Source organism: Mauremys mutica, chromosome 11 (assembly GCF_020497125.1).
Source record: "Mauremys mutica isolate MM-2020 ecotype Southern chromosome 11, ASM2049712v1, whole genome shotgun sequence".
Classification (NCBI taxonomy): domain Eukaryota; kingdom Metazoa; phylum Chordata; order Testudines; family Geoemydidae; genus Mauremys; species Mauremys mutica.
The window spans coordinates 66,657,569-66,680,070 of NC_059082.1; the positions used below are offsets into that span (position 1 = coordinate 66,657,569).

General features: G+C 44.9%; 1 protein-coding gene across 4 annotated transcripts in view; it reads right to left on the reverse strand.

Moving 5' to 3' along the window:
- Positions 1-22,502, reverse strand: part of TNFRSF17 (TNF receptor superfamily member 17) — a 50,322-nt gene that overhangs the window by 7,938 nt on the left and 19,882 nt on the right. Inside the window, exons 2-5 of one of the 4 annotated variants that reach the window (XR_006572425.1) lie at positions 12,367-12,557; positions 9,954-10,094; positions 2,690-2,746; positions 2,003-2,244 (exon numbers count right to left, since the gene is read on the reverse strand). Coding sequence is in view for 1 of the 4 variants with exons in the window: in XM_044979666.1 (XP_044835601.1) it covers positions 9,867-9,951 (85 nt within the window). In the remaining 3 variants the exon portion in view is untranslated. Of the gene's footprint in view, positions 1-2,002; positions 2,245-2,689; positions 2,747-9,866; positions 10,095-12,366; positions 12,558-22,502 lie in introns of those variants that run through there. The other 3 variants (XM_044979663.1, XM_044979665.1, XM_044979666.1) reach the window with 3 other exon arrangements.

Here is a 22,502-nt window from a genome sequence, read left to right on the forward strand (position 1 = left end):
CATATATTTGTGGTAATAGATAAGAATTCATTTACTTTTCTATACAGACACCCTCCGACTTACGCAATCGTTCCGTTCCAGAAAGCCTTGCGTAACTCGAATTTTGCATAAACGTATATCCGTACGTTACACAAAAATTTCCACAACTTAAAAATCCTATTTCTGGTTTATGGAACTTTTTCCATAAGTGCAAATTTGCGTAAGTTGGGTCTTGCGTAACCCAGGGAGCGTCTGTAGTCCACTCTGTAATAGTATGCTACATTGCATTAAACTGTTCTGCCAGTAGGTGGTGTTATGTACTCCATAACTTAACTGAGCATATAATATTCCTGACAGCGCATTAAAGATGTATCTCTCTGGGGTGGAAGTTCTGTAACCAATCCATATCTGGTACATCACACACACAATCTGGTGCTGCCATCTTTTTTCTTAACCAGAACTATGGGTTAGGCCCAAGGACAGGTTGAAGGATTAATTATCCCTTCTCAATACATTTCTTCAATGACTTGTAAGCCTGTTTCCTCTTTGCTTCTAGTAAATGATGAGATGGCTGTTTAATGGGCCTGTTTTCTCCAGGATCCGTCTTGTGCTGGACCAGTGCTGTACAACCTATATTGTGCTGGACACAGTGCTGTACAATTACTTCTAATTCTAAACCACAAAGTCTTGTAGGCCATTCTGCTTCTCATTTATGTACAGCTAGGCTAGAACAAGACCTATAGAAACTCTGAGCGCTCACCTTTTCCTCCTTGAAGCAGCAAAGAATCCTGTGGCACCTTATAGACTAACAGACATTTTGCAGCATGAGCTTTCGTGGGTGAATACCCACTTCTTCAGATGCAAGTGGTGGAAATTTCTTGCATCTGAAGAAGAAATTTTCTTGCATCTGAAGAAGTGGGTATTCACCCACGAAAGCTCATGCTGCAAAATGTCTGTTAGTCTATAAGGTGCCACAGGATTCTTTGCTGCTTCTACAGAACCAGACTAACACGGCTACCCCTCTGATACTTTTCCTCCTTCTGCTTCTTATTTTTCTTCTGTACCAACATTTACTAGATCCACTCATTCACAGTGGTTCCCCTTTTTTTTACTATTTGCAGAAACATTCAGCAGGCCAATGGGAGCTGCTGGAAGTGGAGGCCAGTATGTCCCTCGGCCCGCACCGCTTCCAGCAGCTCCCATTGGCCTGGAGCGGTGAACCACGGCCAGTGGGAGCCACGATCGGCCGGATCTGTGCACGTGGCAGGTAAACAAACCAGCCCGGCCTGCCAGGGGCTTTCCCTTAACAAGCAGCGTCCCAAGTTTGGGAAATACTGCCTTAGCCTGTTTTATCTTGAAAAACTGGTTGGTCTGAACAATTTTAAAAAAATTTAAAAGACAAGATTACAAGGGTACTGGCCCCACATTACTGTGAGTTGATCCAAATAGCTCCATTACCTCTTTTTGGGCTCATCTACACTAAAAACTATTAATTAAGTCAGAGAACACAATTACAACACAGTTGTCCTTGAATCTGGTACAACACAGATAAAATGTAAAAAGTTGGATGGTGCCTAACCATAGCCCAGAACTAAGTTAAAAGTCCAAGGATTTACCATGGTTACAGGAACGCATATAGGTCCAATCTACACTACAGCATTTAACAGTGTTGTACCTGTATCTCCTGACTTGTTAATAATTGTACTGCAGATGGTGTCTTATCTGAAGTTCATACCCTGAGGTCCTAACTCAGTTTTCACTCAGGCAAAGTCCCATTGTCTGAATAGAAGTTCTGGATGAGTAAGGAGTACAGGAACAGACCTATAGTCTAGAGCCATTTCTTTTCTATGTTCAGTAATTGCCAACTTTATTTGAAGGATCAAAAATAGACACCGTGTAGAATCGAGCACATGGGTTTATTACACACAGCGCTGGCGGAGTGTCACTTTGCTTATTAGGCTCAGAGACACTGCAGAACAATAAATTACAATAGATTATATAGGGTGCTCATTGGGCGGAGAGAAGCGACGGGGATGGGTTTTCCCAAGCCCCTGATTAGGTTCTAGCAGCAAGACAAGGTAAGTACAATAAGCCAATCGTCTAAAAGATTACATAATGGCTCCACCCATGGCCCAAATTAACATATTGCTGACACACAGATAATTACCCCCAAACTATGTCTGTTACAGTGTATAGGTTAAATCCTAATTTTGGGGTCCAGGGGAATAAGGTATCCGCTCTCCCAGTTGACCAACAGGTACATTCCTGAAGATTTAAAGCAAAAAAGCAGTAATTAGTGTTTAACAATAACAATTGTTTATAATTTACCTTTGCATTTCTGTGGGCTAGGAATGGCATACATCTGTGAGGGGAGTGTGTCATAACTTATGTCAATTATATTAGGCCTCTCCCTGAACTCTGTCTGGGATCTGAGGGGTATTGTACCACTATTTCCTCCTTGCATTAGGGAGTAACTGTGAGGCCTTTCTCAGCGCTTCATGTGTCTATAACTCATGCTAAGTATGCCCAATTACATTCAGAGTTATGCTGCCTCCACTCACTGACTTGAAACACACAAGGTTATCTGTTTACCCCAGCTTTCTCTTAGCTAAGTATTGTTCTCTGTTAGCTGGCCCCCATTGCCCAGCCGAGCTGTGGACTTCAGGCCTATATGGAAAGTTCTTAGCAAAAACTGCAGTTAAGATCTTACATCCACAGCAAATGGATTTTGGCCCTTCATTATTCAATTCCTGCTGTTCTGTGTAAGCTGTAGATAAACAGAAAATTCATTTTACTTATAGGGTTCTTTTAAATCTCTGTAAGTAGATGTTCTTTTTGAATCCTACAATGATTTCTACCATAATATCTTCAAAACCCCATGTTCTATTACAAAATTATGAATATATTAATAATTCTACACACATTACTTTTTTCAAATTGCATTTGAATGTGGTAATGCAGTTTTAACATTTGATTTTCTGATTAAAAGGCTTCTAGAAATTGATAACAGCAAATACCTGCTGTCAATAAAATGAATCCCTTCTTACAAAATTTGTAAGAGCATATTCATAATGCAAATGGTACCATTTCAATATAAAGTTAAATTTACTAATTTGTAGTTTCTTGATCTATTTTTTAAATAAAGCTTATAACTCTAAAACAGTCTTTTCTTGCCAGAGTAATTTTCCATTTTTAAGCTTTAATTAATCAATAAAAGACATTCAGACAGTGTATATTCTAGTATTTGAAATTACTACCACCATTTTTCACCTCCAACTACTTAACAATAGTTAAGAGAAATGATACTGTATGGTGCAGGGGCAGCTTTTAAGTTTAATATGTATAAGAAAAGAATTACCTGGTCTGATTAAGGTTCTTTGGTTCCTTTCATGGCTAAACCATGACCTCCTGTGAGAAGGGCTGTGGAAAGGCAAAATGTAGATGGAAAACTCAGTAACCTTGAGGTTATGGAGTTTCTGCAGCATTGTCCTGCCAGGGTCAGGATACAGATAGAGCAAGAGAGTAGTCATCAGTGGTTCACAGTCAAGCTGGAAGGGCATATCAAGTGGGGTCCCGCAGGAATCAGTTCTGGGTCTGGTTCTTTTCAATATCTTCATCAATAATTTAGATAATGGCATAGAGAGTACACGTATAAAGTTTGCGGATGATACCAAGCTGGGAGGGGTTTCAAGTGCTTTGGAGGATAGGATTAAAATTCAAAATAATCTGGACAAACTGGAGAAATGGTCTGAAGTAAATAGGATGAAATTCAATAAGGACAAATGCAAAGTACTCCACTTAGGAAGGAATAATCAGTTGTACACATACAAAATGGGAAATGATGGTTTAGAAAGGAGCACTGCAGAAAGGGATCTGGGGTCATAGTGGATCACAAGCTAAATATGAGTAAACAGTGTAACGCTGTTGCAAAAAAAGCAAACATCATTCTGAAATGTGTTAGCAGGAGTGTTGTAAGCAAGACACGAGAAGTAATTTTTCTGCTCTACTCTGCTCTGATTAGGTCTCAGCTGGAATATTGTGTCCAGTTCTTGGTGCCACATTTCTGGAAAGATGTGGGCAAATTGGAGATAGTCCAGAGGAGAGCAACTAAAATGATTAAAGGTCTAGAAAACATGACCTATGTGGGAAAACTGAAAAAAATGGGTTTATTTAGTCTGCAGAAGAGAAGACTGAGAGGAGACATAACAGTTTTCAAGTACATAAAAAGTTGTTATAAAGAGGATGGAGAAAAAATGTTCTCTTTAACCTCTGAGGATAAGACAAAAAGCAATGGGCTTAAATTGCAGCAAGGGTGGTTTTGGTTGGACACTAGGAAAAACTTCCTGTCAGGGTAGTTAAGCATTAGAATAAATTGTCTAGGAAGGTTGTGGAATCTCCGTCACTGGAGATTTTTAAGAGCATATTAGATAAACACCTGTCAGCGATGGTCTAGATAATACTTAGTCCTGGCATGAGTATGGGGACTAGACTAGATGACCGCTTGAGGTCCCATTAAGTCCTACAATTCTATGATTCTACAGTGTCTGTTGAGGAGATGGGAGATCAAAGGCCATTGTGACATCGGAGAAACATAGACTGTTCCCAGAAATCCCATGGAATCCTGAGGAAGCAAATCTGTGCACCTGCAGTTTGGGGATGACAAAGGATCTGCCAGTATACCCACAGAGGTGAAAGTTCAGATGTCCTGCTGGCCTTCTCAGTACAGGACATCATGCCACTTGAGCTGCCAAAGTTCTGGATCAATGGACCGCAGGGCAATGGTGGTGGGCTGAGGGCATCACACTAGATAATGCTGTCAAAATCCCTTTGACATTAGTGGAAGTTCAGCACATCATCATTACTGACTCTTTCAGGACTCATCTTTCTTGAGTAAGTGAGCTCAACTATGAAAACACTTAATACTCTAAGACAAAGAGAAGAAAACAAAAAGAGGGCAAAGCTCTTTGAACAGAAGTGGTATGTTAGCCACAGTGTGGATCTCTATTGCATATTCTGCACTCATCCATACATGAAATTCCTGTTGATTTTACTGAACGTTCCATACATGAAACAAATAAAAATAAAGGTACTGTTGGCAGGTGTACATATTATATACATATAATACAGATACAGAAAGAGAAATCCATGAAAATAGCATTCAGTGTTTCCTTGTAATAGTACTTCTATTTTTTTTGTTAGTTCTTTTTTTACCCAGCATCTCTTGTTCCAGTTCTAAACTGGAGTACTATTATATATTCATCATCTTGACTTTCATCCACATTTAAATGTTTAAAATTAAATACAAAAAATCCTCAACAAACTAGCAATATAAGGCAAGCCGCATTGAAAATATCTGTCTGATGTCACTATGACATGAAATGGATTATTAGAATCCTGGGCTTATCTGAAGCCAAGCTGATCCCTTTGCATCATTTAATTTCACTTTCTTTTGGCTTCAGAATAAGGAGATAAAAAATATTGTCAGAAAATAGCATAATTTCAGAGCATATTATTATGTCTGAGACAGTGAGGGAAAAATGAATGTTATTTTTCTGTAAAATTCTCAGCACATGGCAATTCGCAAACAAGTTACCTTCGGCAGAATATTCTAATAAAATTAGTCTCTGTATCCAAGGTTTTTAATATACTGTACTGTGCAGTGTTAGTCCTGCATTTGCCATAATAGATCAGGTGCACAGACTTAAGTCTTTTCATTAGGGCTATTTATCTATTAACAATTCATTAAATATACATGAAAGGATAAAGCCTACCGAAGAGGGAAACTGGATGGCTCAAGAGATTGGTAAAAAGTTATAGAAACTTTCATTCAGAGGCTACTGATATCTAATTCAAATCTGTCTTCAGTTTGCTAAAGTTCTAAAACCATTGAGCCAAACTCATCCCTGCTTTACCTCCTGATGTACGTCAGCTTATATCAAGGAAGAAGTTGAGCGATCATTGTTAACTATTGTCCAGGAGTCAGTCTGAATGAAACATTAGTGGCTCTATTTGCAAACTTTATCCACAATCTCAAAATACACCTACCCTGATATAACGCGGTCCTTGGGAGATAAAAAATCTCACTGCGTTAGAGGTGAGACTGCGTTATATCAAACTTGCTTTGCCCCCACCCCCTCCAGAGACCCCCATCCCTAATCACCCCCAGGATCCCACCCCCTACCTAACCCCCCTTATCCCCTGACTGCTCCAATCCTTATCCACCCCTCCCCACCCCCTGACAGGCACTCACCGGCAGCAGCAGGAAGCAGACCAGCCCGGCCCCAGTCCACTCCACCCTGCCAGCTCCCAGCCATGGTGCTCCGTTTCCCGCCATCAGTGAGTGCGGGAATGTTGGGGAAAGGATGTTCCTCCCCCGCACTCACCTGCACCAGGAAGCGGAGCGATGCGGCCCCAGCCTGCTCCACTTTCCTTGCCCCGGCCCCAGCCGTGTCGCTGGGGGGCAGCTGGGGAAAGGTCCTGCACTCACCAGCGGTGGGAAACAGAGCGCCATGGCTGGGAGCTGGCGGAGTGGAGCTGGCTGGGGCTGGGCTGCTCTGCTTCCCGCCATCGGTGAGTGTGCAGAGGTTGGGGAAAGGATGCCCCCCCACACTCACCTGCGGCTGGAAGCGGAGCGACATGGCCCCAGCCTGCTCCGTTTTCCGTGCTCTGGCCCCAGCCGTGTCGCTGGGGGGTGGCTGGGGAAAGGTCCTGCACTCATGGGCGCCAACTTATATGGGCTCGTGGGGCTAAAGCCCCAGAAATATTCAAAATCAGGGGCTCTGCTCCACCAATATTTGGAGCTAGGTTTCTCCCCTGCTTGGAGCGCAGGGGAGTCAGAGGGCTCTGCGCTGCCTGCAACCGCGGGGAGCCCAGAGCCCTTCAAATCCCAGCCGCGGCCAGGAGTCAGAGGGCTCTGCGCTGCCCGCTGCGGCGGGGAGCCCAGAGCCCTTTAAATCTCAGCCAGGGCTGGGAATCAGAGGGCTCTGGGCTGCCTGCAACCGCGGGGAGCCCAGAGCCTTTTAAATCCCAGCCGCAGCCGGGAATCAGAGGGCTCTGGGCTGCCTGCAACCGCGGGGAGCCCAGAGCCCTTTAAATCCCAGCCACAGCCGGGAATCAGAGGGCTCTGCGCTGCCCGCTGCGGCGGGGAGCCCAGAGCCCTTTAAATCCCAGCCGCGGCTGGGAGTCAGAGGGCTCTGGGCTGCCTGCAACCGCGGGGAGCCCAGAGCCCTTTGAATCCCAGCCCCTGGCTGCTGATTGCCCCCTCCCCAGACCCCTGCCCCAACTGCCTCCCAGGACCCCCACCCCCTATCTAAGCACCACTGGTCCTTGTCCCCCGATTACCCCCTCCTGAGACAACTGCCCCTTGGGACCCCAGCCCCTATCTAAGCCTCCCTTCTCCTTGTCCCCAACTACCCCCTCCTGAGACCCCACCCAACTTCCCCCCAGGACCCCACCCCATACCTGTCCCCTGATAAACCCCCTGGACTCCCATGCCTATCCAATTGCTGCCTGTCCCCTGACTGCCCCTCCGAACCTCTGCCCCATCCAACCCCCCCTGCTCCTTGTCGCTTGACTGGCCCCCGGAACCCCCTACCCCTTCTCCAACCCCCAAACCGCTTACTGGGGGTTGGAGAAGGGCAGCAGGAGGGTACGGGGGGAGCCCAGGGCTGGGAAGGGGGGCAGCCAAATTTTTTTTGCTTGGGGCAGCAAAAAACCTAGAGCCGGCCCTGCCCGGAGCTTCCCTGCCTGAATGTAAAGAGCCCGCAGCGCGCGTCTCTCTCCCTTGCTGCTGCTGCTGCCCCCGCCTAAGGGCTACAGCAGAACAGCAGTGCAAGCTGCTGGTGCTGCAGCACCTCAGGAGTGGGAGGAGAGTGGAGGGGGCCGTGCCGTGCCCCCTCACCATAATCCCATCTAGGTTGTAATTAATTTTGACTGAGTTGACCAGGACAATATCCCTAAGACCTGCAGACTTGTGGCTGCTGCTCTGTGACTTTTAAAGCAGATGAAGCCACTTTTGATTACAGCTTAAAACAAAACGATGCGGGTGCGAGGAGGAAGTGATTGATTGGTTTCACATAGGACCTGGAGTAAAATTGCTATAAAGGATTGTCTGAAACTGGTGTACAGACAAACTAGTGTGTGGCAAAGTCTTAAAATGACTGAGAATTGAAATATTTAATTGTAATGTGCTCTTAAATTAATCAGATTGCATCGACAATTGGGAACCATTTTTATACAGTGATGGTAAAATGTATATTGAAGTAGGCAAGTGCTTCTTCTGACTTTCCTCTTTTAATTGACTCTTGTAATCTTGTGGCACTGACGCGTTGTAGCTTCATTTTATATCGGCTTACAGGGCGGGAGCGGGGGGGCACCACCATTTTGGGCCCCACCAAAAATTTTACAAACCTGCCGCCTATGCCTGCACTCACCTGCCCAGTGGGAAGTGGAGCGCCACGGCTGGGAGCTGGTGGAGTGGAGCTGGCTGGGACTGGGCTTCTCCGCTTCCCGCCGCTGGTGAGTAGGGGAAAGGACGCCCTCCGCACTCACTAGTGGCAGGAAGCAGAGCGACACGGCCCCAGCCCGCTCCACTCTACCAGCTCCCAGCCGTGGGGAAAGGACAGCCCCCCCCCCCCCGTACTCACCTGCGGCGGGAAGCGGAGCGCTGCGGCTGGGAGCTGGTGGAGTGGAGCGGGCTGGGGCCGGGCTGCTCCGCTTCCGCCGCTGCTGGTGAGTGTGTATGGGATCCCTTCCCCCAAGCCCCCTTCCCTGAGCAACGCAGCTGGGGCCGGGGCGAGGGAAGCAGAGCGGGCTGCTCCCGTCCCCCACTAATTCCCCAGGCCACTCTGGGATTGGGAGGCCCCCAAAAGTGCCCTTCCATAGCTCCTGCTCCCCAGACCCTGGGGGGGAGCCCCTGACCGCCCAGAGACCCTCTTCCCCTTATCAAACCCCTCAGCCCCGGCCTGGTCCGGCACCCTTAACATGCTGCTCAGAGCAGCGTGTCAGAGCTTTACTGCTTTGTATGCGAACCCGTGTTCTATCGGGTCGTGTTCTATCGGGGTAGAGGTGTAGCTGTGTTTCTGCCATATTGATTAGAAATAGTTACATATAAAACAAACTCCTAACATGCTTCCTAGAGACTAAGCTTAACAGACTAACCTCCTGTCTAAAGAAGTTTATTTCACCCCAAACGTCTTCTGCGAGCCTGGCTGAGATCCCATTTTCATTCATGTTAAATACAGTCAGGGCCAGCTCCAGCTTTTCTCCCACCCCAAGCGGCAAAAAACAAAACAAAACAAAAAAGAGTGGTGGCACTTCAGCGGCAGCCCAATCGTGCTGCTTCTCCTGTGGCAGTTCAGTGGCGGGTCCTCCCTCTCTTCCTCTTCGGCGGTAATTCAGCAGCAGCTCAAAGAGGAAGAGAGGGAATGAGGGACCCACCGCCAAATTCCCGCCGAGGACCCGGACGTGCCGCCCCGATACTGGACAGAGTGCCGCCCTTTTGAATTGGCTGCCCCAATAACCTGCTTCCTACACTGGTGCCTGGAGCCAGCCCTGAATACACTGCTCATTTACTTCCTAGACACAGGATGACAGAGTGTCTTCTCTGTTCCCCAAATACAGTCCACCAGACCTTATGAATGTATTTCAAGAAAAGGGTCTCTTCCCTTGCTCTGTACACTTCCTTATTGATTTCATATCACTCTGTTGACTTCCTATGTTAGTGTGCCACCACTTATAATCCTGATTTTACATGCTGACAGAGAGACAGGCAAATAAACATCTTTTGGCTGACAGGAAACCTATTTCTCCACCTCTGCTGTGTTACAGAATCTAAGAACATATTTTCAGTGTACATACATAACTCCTTACATAGTATTAATACATACCTTTCACAGGACACTGAAGATCAGTATGACCCTGGCTTTCATTTAAGATCCCATATGATACTATTTGGTGAACCAATATGTACATACCAGAATCAGGATATTTTTGTAATTCCCTTGCCAGCTGGCACCCAGAGGGTCAGAAAATCATGGCATCACCAAAGAACTGCTGGCACAGTATTCCCTGGAGCACCAGATCCATCCAATCTCTGTGGATGGCTCTTCAATGACCTGTGTGAAATAAGTTGGTGAATCTCAGTCCAGGGTGTGGATGTGTTTATCACAAACATCCCTACCATAGTATATTAGTTGGCACCCTGATTAGTAATGTCAGTGAAAAGGTCAGTGGCTGAATAGGCATGGAGACTGAACTACTCTCTCACCAGTAAAGATGATCCCTCCAGAACAAAGTTGCAGAGCATTGACAAGGCAGTGTGGGAAACTTGCAGTTGCAAGAGCCTATGATGTACTTGTTTTGCAAATAAATAGGAACCCTGGTTCAAGAAAGGATAATGGGACTAAAGTGTCTGCTTAAATGTAAGCATGTTCTTAAATGTTGTCTTGAATATGACAGAACTTAAGCATGTGTTTTAGTGCTTTCCTGAATTGAATTGTGAGCTGTGTGGGACAGTGAATTTAACTGCGGGCACTATATAAATTAACTGTAATAGAACTAGACAATAGAGATAAACAATATTTTTCTTTTGTCTTATCCTGTGTTGCAGCTTTCTTTTGTAGCTTTCTTTTTACAATTGTTTTTGGCTTTACTTACATCAGCACTTCTGATACCACTAAATATTAGTAATTAGTTCCTTTCCGCAGTAGCTCTTTGCAGCATAGCTCTAACATAGCATCACACACATAAGTGAATTGGGTTTTAACAGGACCACATCCTGCAGTCTTTACTCTGGCAAAATTCCTGTGAAATCATTAGTCCTCAAATGGCAAACTCTTAAATTGTATTCACACCTGTCATGTGCTTTTTTACATATTTTAGCAAATGTGGTCCAAGGAAACCACATAAAATTTAGCATAATAGATGAATGAGCTCAGTTCCTTAACCACAGTTTCACACTTTTGTTCATACTTTGGAGGGGGTAGGGAAATAGCAACTGTGAAAGTATTTTTCTTTGTTTTAGCTGCTTTTCTTGTAGTTTTCACACACACCCTAACAGTTAGGTACAATGTCAATGGCTTTCCTTTCAAGACTGAAGAGAGTGTATACAATTACTCTGATTGAGCATTAATCTCTTTAACAGTCTTCAAAAAGATTTCACTAAATACACGGATATCTGTCTGATATTCAGTCATTGTACATCTCTAACATTATGTAGAAAAAAGTAAGAGTTAGGTTCAGATTGTCAACACTAGTGAAGGTTTTTGGTGGAAGAATGTAACCTAATGGTATCACATGATAACTGGAAATCAAAAATAGGCAATGTAGAAAATAGTGTTATGTTTGAATTTATATACAATATTTAATACATTCTGCAAAATATTAAGTGCTTATTATGAAGAAAGAAATAGGCTCAAAGCACACCGTCTGCTGATGAACAATATTAAACAAAACACCAAGCATGTCATTTAAAACAAAAATCTTCAGAAGACTTTGATGGAAGCAGAGGTGCACATACAACTTATGCATATACACTCATTCAAATTCTAACCTTAGGTCTGAGTTCCAGCAATCAAGTGTACACGCTCCGGAAGTCATTAGTTATCATTAATTTTATAAGTGCCTCTTGGAAACAGCAGTAAAACAAAATGCACATGAGGTGGTATACAACATCAGGCTCTGATTCAGCAGAGATCTTCAGTGGAAGTAGCTTTATTTTGAAAATACTGGCCTTACCTTGTCTGTGCCATTGTGAACACTGGGGATATAATGTGTGGTGAGGAATGATGGACAGTTTTTGTTCATGTCCTAGCTACTATGTGAGAAAAGTGGAAGTTGCCTTCCAATAAGGAGATGTGATTACTGTGTGCTCCCCTCCAGAAGTAGGGTTAAAAAGATTCCAGAGTGAACAAATGAAACTGGCCAACACAGCAAAAACATGTTTGCTTTTACCCTCTGCACATCAGATTGCTGCAGTCAGTATTAGTACTGCTGTGGGATAACTATTCCTTTGGGGATCATATTTATTTGCCAGATAAATTGGTTTAGTATTAACAATTGCATCTATTTTACATTAGTAGTGTTATCAGTTAGTAAATGTTGGGACTCTGATTCTTCTCCTATGGGTAAATTCAGGCCTGTGCAGACCACCATCACAAGGCTTATGCACTACTGAAGAGCTACTTAAGCTTGTTCTGAAGGTTTATATGGTGCATAGGCCATGCACTGGCCTTCTGCAAAGGGGTGAATTTCACTCCTCACAAACAATATCTCTAACACATCTGATTTCGTTCCTGAGTTATGGTATGAGATGATAGTGAAGTCAATAGAGTTACACAAAAGACTGAAGAATTAATTTGGGCCAATATATTAAAAAAAAATCTTTACCTGCAAATTAAAGTGTAGGTGTTTGAAACTGAAGTCAGTGAGGTTTCACTGAAGCAACACTGGTGTTACCAACTTTGAAATCTCCTAATTCAGCTTCTCTGAACAATACAATTCTGTGAAGTCATGTTATATGGTGTGATCTTTCAGTGAAGCCAAGTGGAGGAAATATTTAATATTAATATTCAGCTTTCCTATGGAGGAAATATTTAATATTATTAGTCAGAAAAGTATCATAAATAAATACACCAAAAAAGGAAAGAAGCAAAGCAATCACCATTTTTGTAAAGAATAAAATTTACACTAAAAATATTTCGGAAACTCTTGTAGGCTGACTCAAGAGTGACACCTAGTGACAATTTATTATATTTTATTAAATTTTTTTTTCATCTTGTTAGGAAGTTGTTACATTTTACCTCTGAACAATTTACCCTTTCTAGAATTGGCAAACGATATGTCACTGGCTTAAAAAATCAGGCATAGTGGAAATTTTACCATGGTGTCAAGTGTAATGGAAATTTAATTAACAGCATTTCAAGAAACAATAATTCTTCCTTTTTTGAGATGCAAGAAGAAAAGTGTATTTGGGGGAATTAGACTAAAATTTTATTTATTCCCCTATTGTCAGAAGAACATGGGGTTTTCCACCTTATTTATTATTTATTTACTGGAGAAGCAAAATACAGTGTTAACCCATGACATCCTAGCACTGCTAGGATTCCAATCTATTTAACATGAAACAAACTAAAAGAGTGGGTTGTACATAAACATTCTGGTAGCACTCTGAATGCAATCTATTTCATGTCAGAATAGTGTAAATGGACAGCATTGCCATCCCACTTGAAATGCAAGACACACAATATGGATGTTGTTCTTACTCAGCCAATTGGAATGTACAAATGTAATTCAAAGCTGAATTTGGGCCATTAACTTATTGTTTAGAGCCTCTTCAGATCATTAGGCCAGCCAAAAAAATCTTGTCTTACTCCATCACTGCAGATGATTAAAAAGAAAGGGACTGCAAAATCTGCATTGCAAAAAGCATTATTAGGCCAATATTATTGCATCATTGGAAAGCACACCTACAGATACTGGAGAGGATTCTGTTTTTTAAATAAAACATGGAATAAAAGGTAATAAAAAAGGTAATAATTGGAGATATACCAATCTCCTAGAACTGGAAGGGACCTTGAAAGGTCATTGAGTCCAGCCCCCTGCCTTCACTAGCAGGACCAATTTTTGCCCCAGATCCCTAAGTGGCCCCCTCAAGGATTGAACTCACAACCCTGGGTTTAGCAGGCCAATGCTCAAACCACTGAGACTTAAATAAAAAACTCTTTTACACTGACATCTTTATGAAACCATTAGAAGAAAATCAAACAATACTGATGTGTTCTGGGACAGTTTACAAGAAAGGTGATACTGATATTTATAAATCAGAAATATTACAGTTGTTGAAAAAGGGACAAAGCTGAAGGCGGGGGGCGGAGGGGGTGTTAAAGGAAGGCAGCCACTATGGCCTTGTCTACACTACAAGACTATTTCAAATCAACTTAGTTCTAATTTGTGGATTCGACCTTATGAAGTCGAATTTGTGTATCCATACTAAATACACTAATTCGAATTTCTGAGTCCACATTCACGGGGCCAGCGTCGACTTTGGAAGCGGTGCACTGTGGGAAGCTATCCCACAGTTCCCGCAGTCCCTGCTGCCCATTGGAATGCTGGGTAGACCCCCCAATGCCTGCTGGGGGGAGAAATGTGTCGAGGGTGGTTTTGGGTAAGTGTCGTCATTGAACCGTCAATCACAACCTCCCTCCCTCCCTCCTTGAAAGCGCCTGCGGGCAATCTGTTCGTGCACTTTTCTGGTCAGTGACAGCGCGGACGCCACAGCACTGCAAGCATGGAGCCCGCTGCGATCATCGCCGTTTTCTCCTCCTCGCACTTTATCGTCCACCTCTTCCACAGTCAGCTTATGAGAAATTGGGCTACTTTTCAATGGTGCTGCAAGCACTGGGGGACCATAGGGGACGTTTTGCAAACATCAACGTCGGGTGGCCGGGCAAGGTTCATGATGCGTGTGTTTTCAGGAACTGTGGGCTGCTCAGACGCCTGCAGGAAGGTAGTTTCTTCCCGAACCACGAAATAACTGTTGTGGATGAGCAGATTCCTAAAGTCATCCTCGGGGACCCAGCCTGCCCACTAATGCACTTGCTCATGAAGCCCTATACAGGCGCCTGGGACAGCGACAAGGAAGTCTTCAAATACCAGCGAGCAGCGTGACCTGTGACTGTTCATTTTCTTTACAGAGAAGCTGAACCTGCCCCTGTTTCTTTACCCACTGACTGTTGACTCTCCTCTTCGGTTACATACCCCGTTCACCCCGTTTCCCCCACTTCCAACACACGTGTAAAAATAAAATTCATGTCCCATTGTTACTGAAGAAAGGTTTCTTTATTCATGACTTTGCTTTAAAGGGTTGAAACTGGGAGGCAGACTGTGCTGGGTAGGGTGTGCGGTGATGTAAAGACCGCCTCTAAACTCAACGAATGACAGGCTCCTGCTCCTAGAGTGGTCCGCAGTGCCGGAATGCTTCTTTCAACGGAGCCTGCCATCCCTCTTTTTAGAATTCTGTGTGCGGGGGGATATGTGACCTTGTGGCGGAGGAGTACGGATACAGATTCCTCTGCTGCGTGACTCAGCGGTCCAGGACAAGGACCGCTGTATAAGATCTGTAACCGCCCTCCCCCGCTACAAAGTCACATCCCCCCGCCCACACAGAACCTGGAAACCACCTCCCATACCGACCATGGTGCCTACTGACTGCACTGTGTGTGTGACCCGCTGCTGATCCTGCCCCCGTGTCTGTACCCTGGGAAAGGTGACTGTCCTATGCAATTAACAACCCCCTTCCCCACGCCCCCCATTCAAACACAGTCTTTGAAAAAACATGACGGAAACAGTAATTAACAGCAAAGTATTTTTATTACTTAAGTAGACACTTAGGGGATGGGACTGGGATTGGGACTTGTGTGAGTCCAGAAGGGATCGACTTCTGCAAATGTAGGGTATGAGAGCTTTTGGGTACTTGAGCACTCTGCTGGGGTGCAGTGACAGTTTACACGGCCTCTGGCGCCCCTCCTTCTGGTTATTTTGGGTGAGGGGGGTATGGGACTTTGTGGCGGGGGAGGGCGGTTGCAGATACACTGCAGGGGGGCTCTGTCCTCCTGCGGTCCTGCAGAACATCCACAAGGCGCCTGAGCGTGTCCGTTTGCTCCCTCACTAGTCCAAACATTGTTTGAGTCGCCTGCTTGTCTTCCTCATGCCACCTCTCCTCCCGTTCGCTGTGTGAGCGCTGGTACAGAGAGACGGTCTCCCTCCACTGGCTCTGCTGGTCCGCCTCGGCTAGGTAGCAGCCCAGGAAGGTAGCAGCCCAGGAACATCTTGTCCCTTGTCTTTTTCTTTCTCCGCCTAATCTTTGCCAGCCTCTGCGAGGGGGATGCTGTGGCAGGTCTGGAGACAGTGGAAGCTGTGAGATGGGAAACAGGGAGTGAATTCCTTGCAAAGATACATTTTTGCGAACAATTAACTGAGTCTAGGCTGTCTCTGTGAATTCTGGGTTGAGACCCCTGTGCCTGCTGGGGCACAAATCATTTTCGCGGTGGATTCTGGGTAAATGTCGCCAGTCATTCCTTCCTCCGGGAAAGCAACGGCAGACAATCATTTCAAGCCCGTTTTCCCAGAATTGCCCTGGCATACGCCATAGCGTGGCAACCATGGACACTGTTTTGCCTTTTGTGTATGTCACCGTATGTGTACTAGATGCCGCTGACAGAGGCGGTCCAGCAGCGCTACACAGCAGCATGCTTTTGCTTTTGCATGACAGCAGAGATGGTTACCAGCCATATTGTACCATCTACCATACCATAAATTGGTAATAAGATGGTAATAAGATGGGCATGGTTACCTGTCCTTTTGCATTGCACCATTTGGTGCTGTCATAAGTGCCCCTGGCCGAGCAGCCAGGGGCGCAAAAGCAAAAATTGGGAATGACTCCCTGAGTCAATCCCTCCTTTTTGGTATCTAAAAATAGAATCAGTCCTGCCTAGATTATGGGCAAGTGTACTAGAGAACCACTGTATCATAGAACCAGATAGCACAGCTGCTCTGTGTGCGATCCTGCATAAATTTGGAGCTGTATGCTATTCACAGGGGGTGCTCCTGCAACAACCCCACCTGTTCATTCCGGCCTTCCCACAGCCTTCCTGGGCTACCATACCATTGTCCCACCACTTGTGTGATGAAGTAATAAAGAATGCAGGAATAAGACACAGTGACTTGTTTGTGAGAAATGAGTGGAAGGAAGCCTCCAGCTGCAATGATAGTCCAGGCAGGACATTAATTACTGTGGATGAAAGAGCCCATCATCCCTCTGCTAGTCCAGGGGCAATTCAATCTTTTCTTTACACAGGAAGGGTGGGGGCTGATGGAGCTCAGCCCCCTGTTGCAATGATGAGGACGGTTACCAGCCATACTGCACCATCTACCATGAAAAATTAGGGCCAGGCGCCCTTGATCGACCTCACAGATGCTAGTACGCATGGTTACCAGTCCTTTTGCACTGCCCCATGTGCCAATAGGCTGATGATGAGGACGGATACCAGCCATATTGTACCATCAGCCATCCATAGCGTGGGGGGAGCAAGGATGTTGGTGTTGAGTGCTGCACCATCGCGTCTATCTGCAGCATTCAGTAAAGATAGGGTGACATGTAAAAGAGTCAAGAGAGGATTGTTTTCCCTTTCACTTCTGGTGGTGGGTGGGGTGTGTGCGCAAATTGCCGAACTATGCGCTGACCTACCGCAGACACTGTGTTTGACCCTAGAAGCATTTGGAGCTCATCCAAGAATGCAAATACTTTTCGGAGACAGCAGGAACTGTGGGATACCTTGCGTCCTCATTCCCCCCTCCCTCCATGAGCGTCCATTATATTCTTTGGCTTTCCGTTACGCTCGTCACGCAGCTGCGTGCTGAGTCTGTGCTATGCCGTCTGTCCGTGGATTTATTAAAAATACTTTGGACCAGGCGCACCATAACAGTAATTCCACTACTTAGATGCATGAGTCTCCTAGCGAGATCACCATGAGGACGGGCACTGAAGGAGATAGAGAGCGCATGCTGCGTGAAATCTATCACGAACCACGGACCGATGCAGCCGTGCTCGGGGAGGCAATGCTCCCTGAATACCGCATGAAAGCCTCGCGCGGAAAAAGGTGCTATCACGGAGCACCCAATAAGGCAGCTCTCCCCAGGAACCTCCTGCTGATGCTTATCGATTAATGGAAGGAGAGCTTTGTGGAGATCTCCCAGGAGGATTTCTGTTCTATCACCATATATAGAGAGACCTCCTTCTCACACACTTCAGATTCCTGTTATATTAAGAATAAAAGTTAACATGGTTAAAGCACTTACCGACTGCTCCTTCCCCTGATTCAGGATCCGGGTTCATGGCTGGGGAGGGTTGGTAGGGGATCTCCGTGACGGTGATGAATAGATCCTGGCTGTCGGGGAAACCAGCGTTGTAAGCGCTCTCGCCTGCCTCGTCCTCCACAAACACTTCCTCATCTTCCCCGTCCGCGAACATTGTCGAGGAACTGTCCGTCGACACTGTCCCATCATCAGAGTCCATGGTCACTGGTGGGGCAGTGGTGGCAGGCTCCGTAGCGTCCGTTTGCCGCTTTGATTTTTTGGTAGCCTTGTCTGGGGTCCTTGGTTTTCACGCGGCGATGCGTTGCATGACGGCTGTATCCTCTGTCTGGATCATGGCTTTGGAGACCTTCTCGTAGGTCTTTGCATTCCGTTTGTTGGAGCGCAGCTCCGAAAGCACAGACTCCTCGCCCCACACACCGATCAGATCCAAGAGTTCCCGGTCAGTCTATGCCGGGTCCCTCTTTCTATTCAGAGATTACATGAACTCCTCTGCTGGAGAGCTCTGCATTGCTGCCGGTGCTGCTGAGCTCGCCCCGATGTCCAACCACGAAATGAGATTCTAACTGTCCAGAAAGGAAAAGGAATTCAAATTTTCCCGGGTCGTTTCCTGTGTGGCTGCTCAGAGCATCGAAGCTCGGACTGCTGTCCAGAGCGTCAACAGAGTGGTGCACTGTGGGATAGCTCCCGGAGCTACTAAGTTCGATTTGCATCCACACCTAGCCTAATTCGAGCTAGCCATGTCGAATTTAGCGTTACTCCACCTGTCGGGGTGGAGTACCGAATTCGAACTAAAGAGCCCTCTAGTTCGAATTAAATGGCTTCCTGGTGTGGACGGTTGAGCGGTTAGTTCGAATTAACGCTGCTAAATTCGATTTAAAGTCCTAGTGTAGACCAGGCCTGTGTTACAGAAAACAGTAAACCCCTTTCAACTTGGGTGTGTGGTGGGGAAAGATAATAGAGGGACTCATTAGCACTACAAAAAGTAATTTCCCCTCTGTTGATATTCACCCCTTCTTGTCAACTGTTGGGAATGGGCCACATCCACCCTAACTGAATTGGCCTTGTTAGCACTGACCCCACACTTGGTAAGGCAACTCCCATCTTTTCATGTACTGTATATTTATACTTGCTTACTGTATTTTCCACTCCATGCATCTGATGAAGTGGGTTATAGCCCACGAAAGCTTATGCCCAAATAAATTTGTTAGTCTCTATGGTGACACAAGGATTCCTCATTGTTTTTACTGATACAGACTAACATGGCTACCCCTCTGAAACCTGTCACCATGCAAGGCACTGAATTTAGCTGTATGAAGTGGAAATCCATCAACTTCATGAAAAAACTTGTGCAGATACCGACAGACATCATCTTTCTTTCCAAATGCAAACAGATGGACATCATACCAAAAGAACTGATGGTAAAAAATCCATTACAATCAACATACCACACAGACTATGGTGAGAGATTGTGCCACAAACTGTCAAAGAAACTCTGGAACCACCTGATCAACATCCGGTACAGCAAACAGTAAAAGACCAAGAATGAGCCCTCAAAACTGGAGACTCTCATAAAAAAACAACCTTCCACAGAAACTTCCTTGTGGCTGGACTTTACAAAAACTAGACAAGCCATTTACAACACACACTAAACTATCTAAACTCCAGGGTGGATTTGATTTAAATAATAATTTAAATCACTAGTCAGGAAGACTCAATTTAATCATGGATTTCTACTTAAAAGTGCATTCTTGTTGGTCATTATAACCTTAATACTTATTCTTCATAACTCAGAGACAGATGTAGGTTTCATTTTTAGAAGGTACACCCCCTATACATTTTAAGTGATTTATTTTGAAAACTTTTCAGATTAGTTTTACAGCTAGATCAGAAAATGAATGATTGTTTATTTCATTTACCAAAGGTAATTGAAGCAGATAGTTATGGAGTCATTGGGAGGTGATCTCCAATTCAACAGGTTAATCATTAATCTTTGGAGGATTTTCTTGCCATGCTGTATTAGGGGGAGAATATCACCGGGCCTTGCATTTCTTTGTTGCACTGTTTGCATTTGCATGCATGCCTGTCTTACCCACAGGTAGAGGAACTTCATTAAAATATTCCCAAACTGGGTCTCTTTTATGGCCTGCTGCCGTTACAGGCTTTCTCTTCTAGTGAGAGAATGGTATGGGAGATCTCAAATCAATGAAGGCTACACTCAGAAAGACCTCAAGACTTCTGGAATATGCTGCTCAACCAGTTTCACTTTTATTTCTACTGCCTGTCCCTCTCTTCTCACATTTATCTCCAGACTTCTTCTTGTCCAGATCTATTCCATCCCCAACAATCTTCAATTCATTGAACTTTTTGAAACTTTGCACTTTTACAGAGAGGTAAGGGATTGACTCTGAGTACACAAATTTGCAAAGTGACAATATGATTGAGGTTTGTTATTTCTCACCTCTATATTTCTTTATTTAAAAACATTTTTGCTGTTAACAAGCATGTTATCTCTGGAGACACAAATCCACAGTCTGAGAACTGCAAAACTAAGCATCGCTGATGGTATCTTCTGGACTGAGCAATAAGTCCCACCGGGTAGATAGAAAGATTAACCTAAATAATCTATACAGAAGCCCCTGGAACCCCATAACATTGGGTCCCTAATTCATGAACTATTGGAGCTCATTTACAAACCTTTTCTTAAACATTACATGAATATATTGTCTCATACTATAGAATTAGAATTTATAATCCCTATTCCATGATGAGATATCTTTGAGCTATAATGTATCTTAATTAAAACTACCTTAAAATAGATTTTTCCTTAAAAAGCATTTTATCAAAAAAAATCCAATTTAAATACAAAAATGTGATTTTTTTTTTATTTAAAAAAAATAATTGATTTTTATCCACCCTGCTAAACTCCTACATGCCACACGGGGCCACAACAGTGTTACCCTTAACTCACCCAACAGTATTGTTAATCATTCCAGCTATACTCTTAGCCTGGCAGAAGAGTCTGTCCTATCTCAGGGCCTCTCCTTCTGCCCCACCACCCCCACAAACATGATCTGGAATCCTACGTTCACCATCTCTGACTCAAGGAATATTCCCACCACACCACTGAACAGCATCCTAACCCACAGAAACCTTCCTACCAACACTACAGGATGAAGGATTCCACATGGACTCCTCCTGACAGTCGAAACAACAGAATGGACTTCTACATAGAGTGCTTCCACCGACGTGGACGAGCTGAAATTGTGGAAAAGCAACATCACTTGCCCCATAACCTCTGCAGTTCAGAACATACCATCCACAGCCTCAGAAACAACTCTGACATTATAATGAAAAAGGCTGACAAAGGAGATGCTGTAGTTATCATTAATATGTTGGAGTATGAATGAGAGGCTGCTAGGCAACTCTCTGACACCACATTCTACAGGCCATTTCCCTCTGATCCCACTGAGGGGTACCAAAGAAACTGCACCATCTGCTCAAGAAACTCCCTGAAGAAGCACAGGAACAAATCTACACAGACACACCCCTAGAGCCCAAACAGGGGTATTCTATCTGCTACCAAAGATACATAAACCTGGGAATCATGGACACCCCATCATCTCAGGCACTGGCACTCTGACATCAGGACTGTCTGGCTATGTGGACTCTCTCCCCAGACCCTATGCTATCAGTGCTACCAGCTATCTTCGAGACACCACTGACTTCCTGAGGAAACTACAATCCATTGGTGATCTTCCAGAAAACACCATCCTAGCCACTATGATGTGGAAGCTCCTTACACCAACATTCCACACAAAGATGGACTACAAGCCGTCAGGAACAGTATCCCCGATAATGTCATGGCAAACCTGGTGTCTGAGCTTTGTGACTCTGTCTTCACCCACAACTATTTCAGATTTGGGGACGATTTATACCTTGAAGTCAGCAACACACTATGGGTACCCACATGGCCCCACAGTATGCCAACATTTTTATGGCTGACTTAGAACAACGCTTCCTTGGCTCTCATCCCCTAGCACCTTTAATCTACTTGCGCTACACTGATGACATCTTCATCATATGGACCCCTGGGAAAGGAGGCCCTTGAGGAATTCCACCTGGATTTCAGCAATTTCCACCCCACCATCAACCTCAGCCTGGACCAGTCCACACAAGAGATCCACTTCCTAGACACTACTGTGCTAATAAGCGATGGTCACATAAACACCACCCTATACCAGAAACCTACTGACCGCTATACTTACTTACATACCTCCTGCTTTCATCCAGACCACATCACACAATTAATTGTCTACAGCCAAGCCCTCAGATACAACCACATTTGCTCCAATCCGTCAGACAGAGACAAACACCTACAAAATCTCTATCAGGCATTCTTAAAACTAAAATACTCACCTGGGGAAGTGAAGAAACAGATTGATAAAGCCAGAAGGGTACCCAAAAGTCCCCTACTACAGGACAGGCCCAACAAAGAAAGTAACAGAATGCCACTAGCCATCACCTATGGCCCCCAACTAAAACCTCTCCAGCGCATGCATCATCAAGGATCTACAACTTATCCTGAAGGACGATCCCTCACTCTCAGAAATCTTGGGAGACAGGCCAGTCCACACTTACAGACAGCCCCC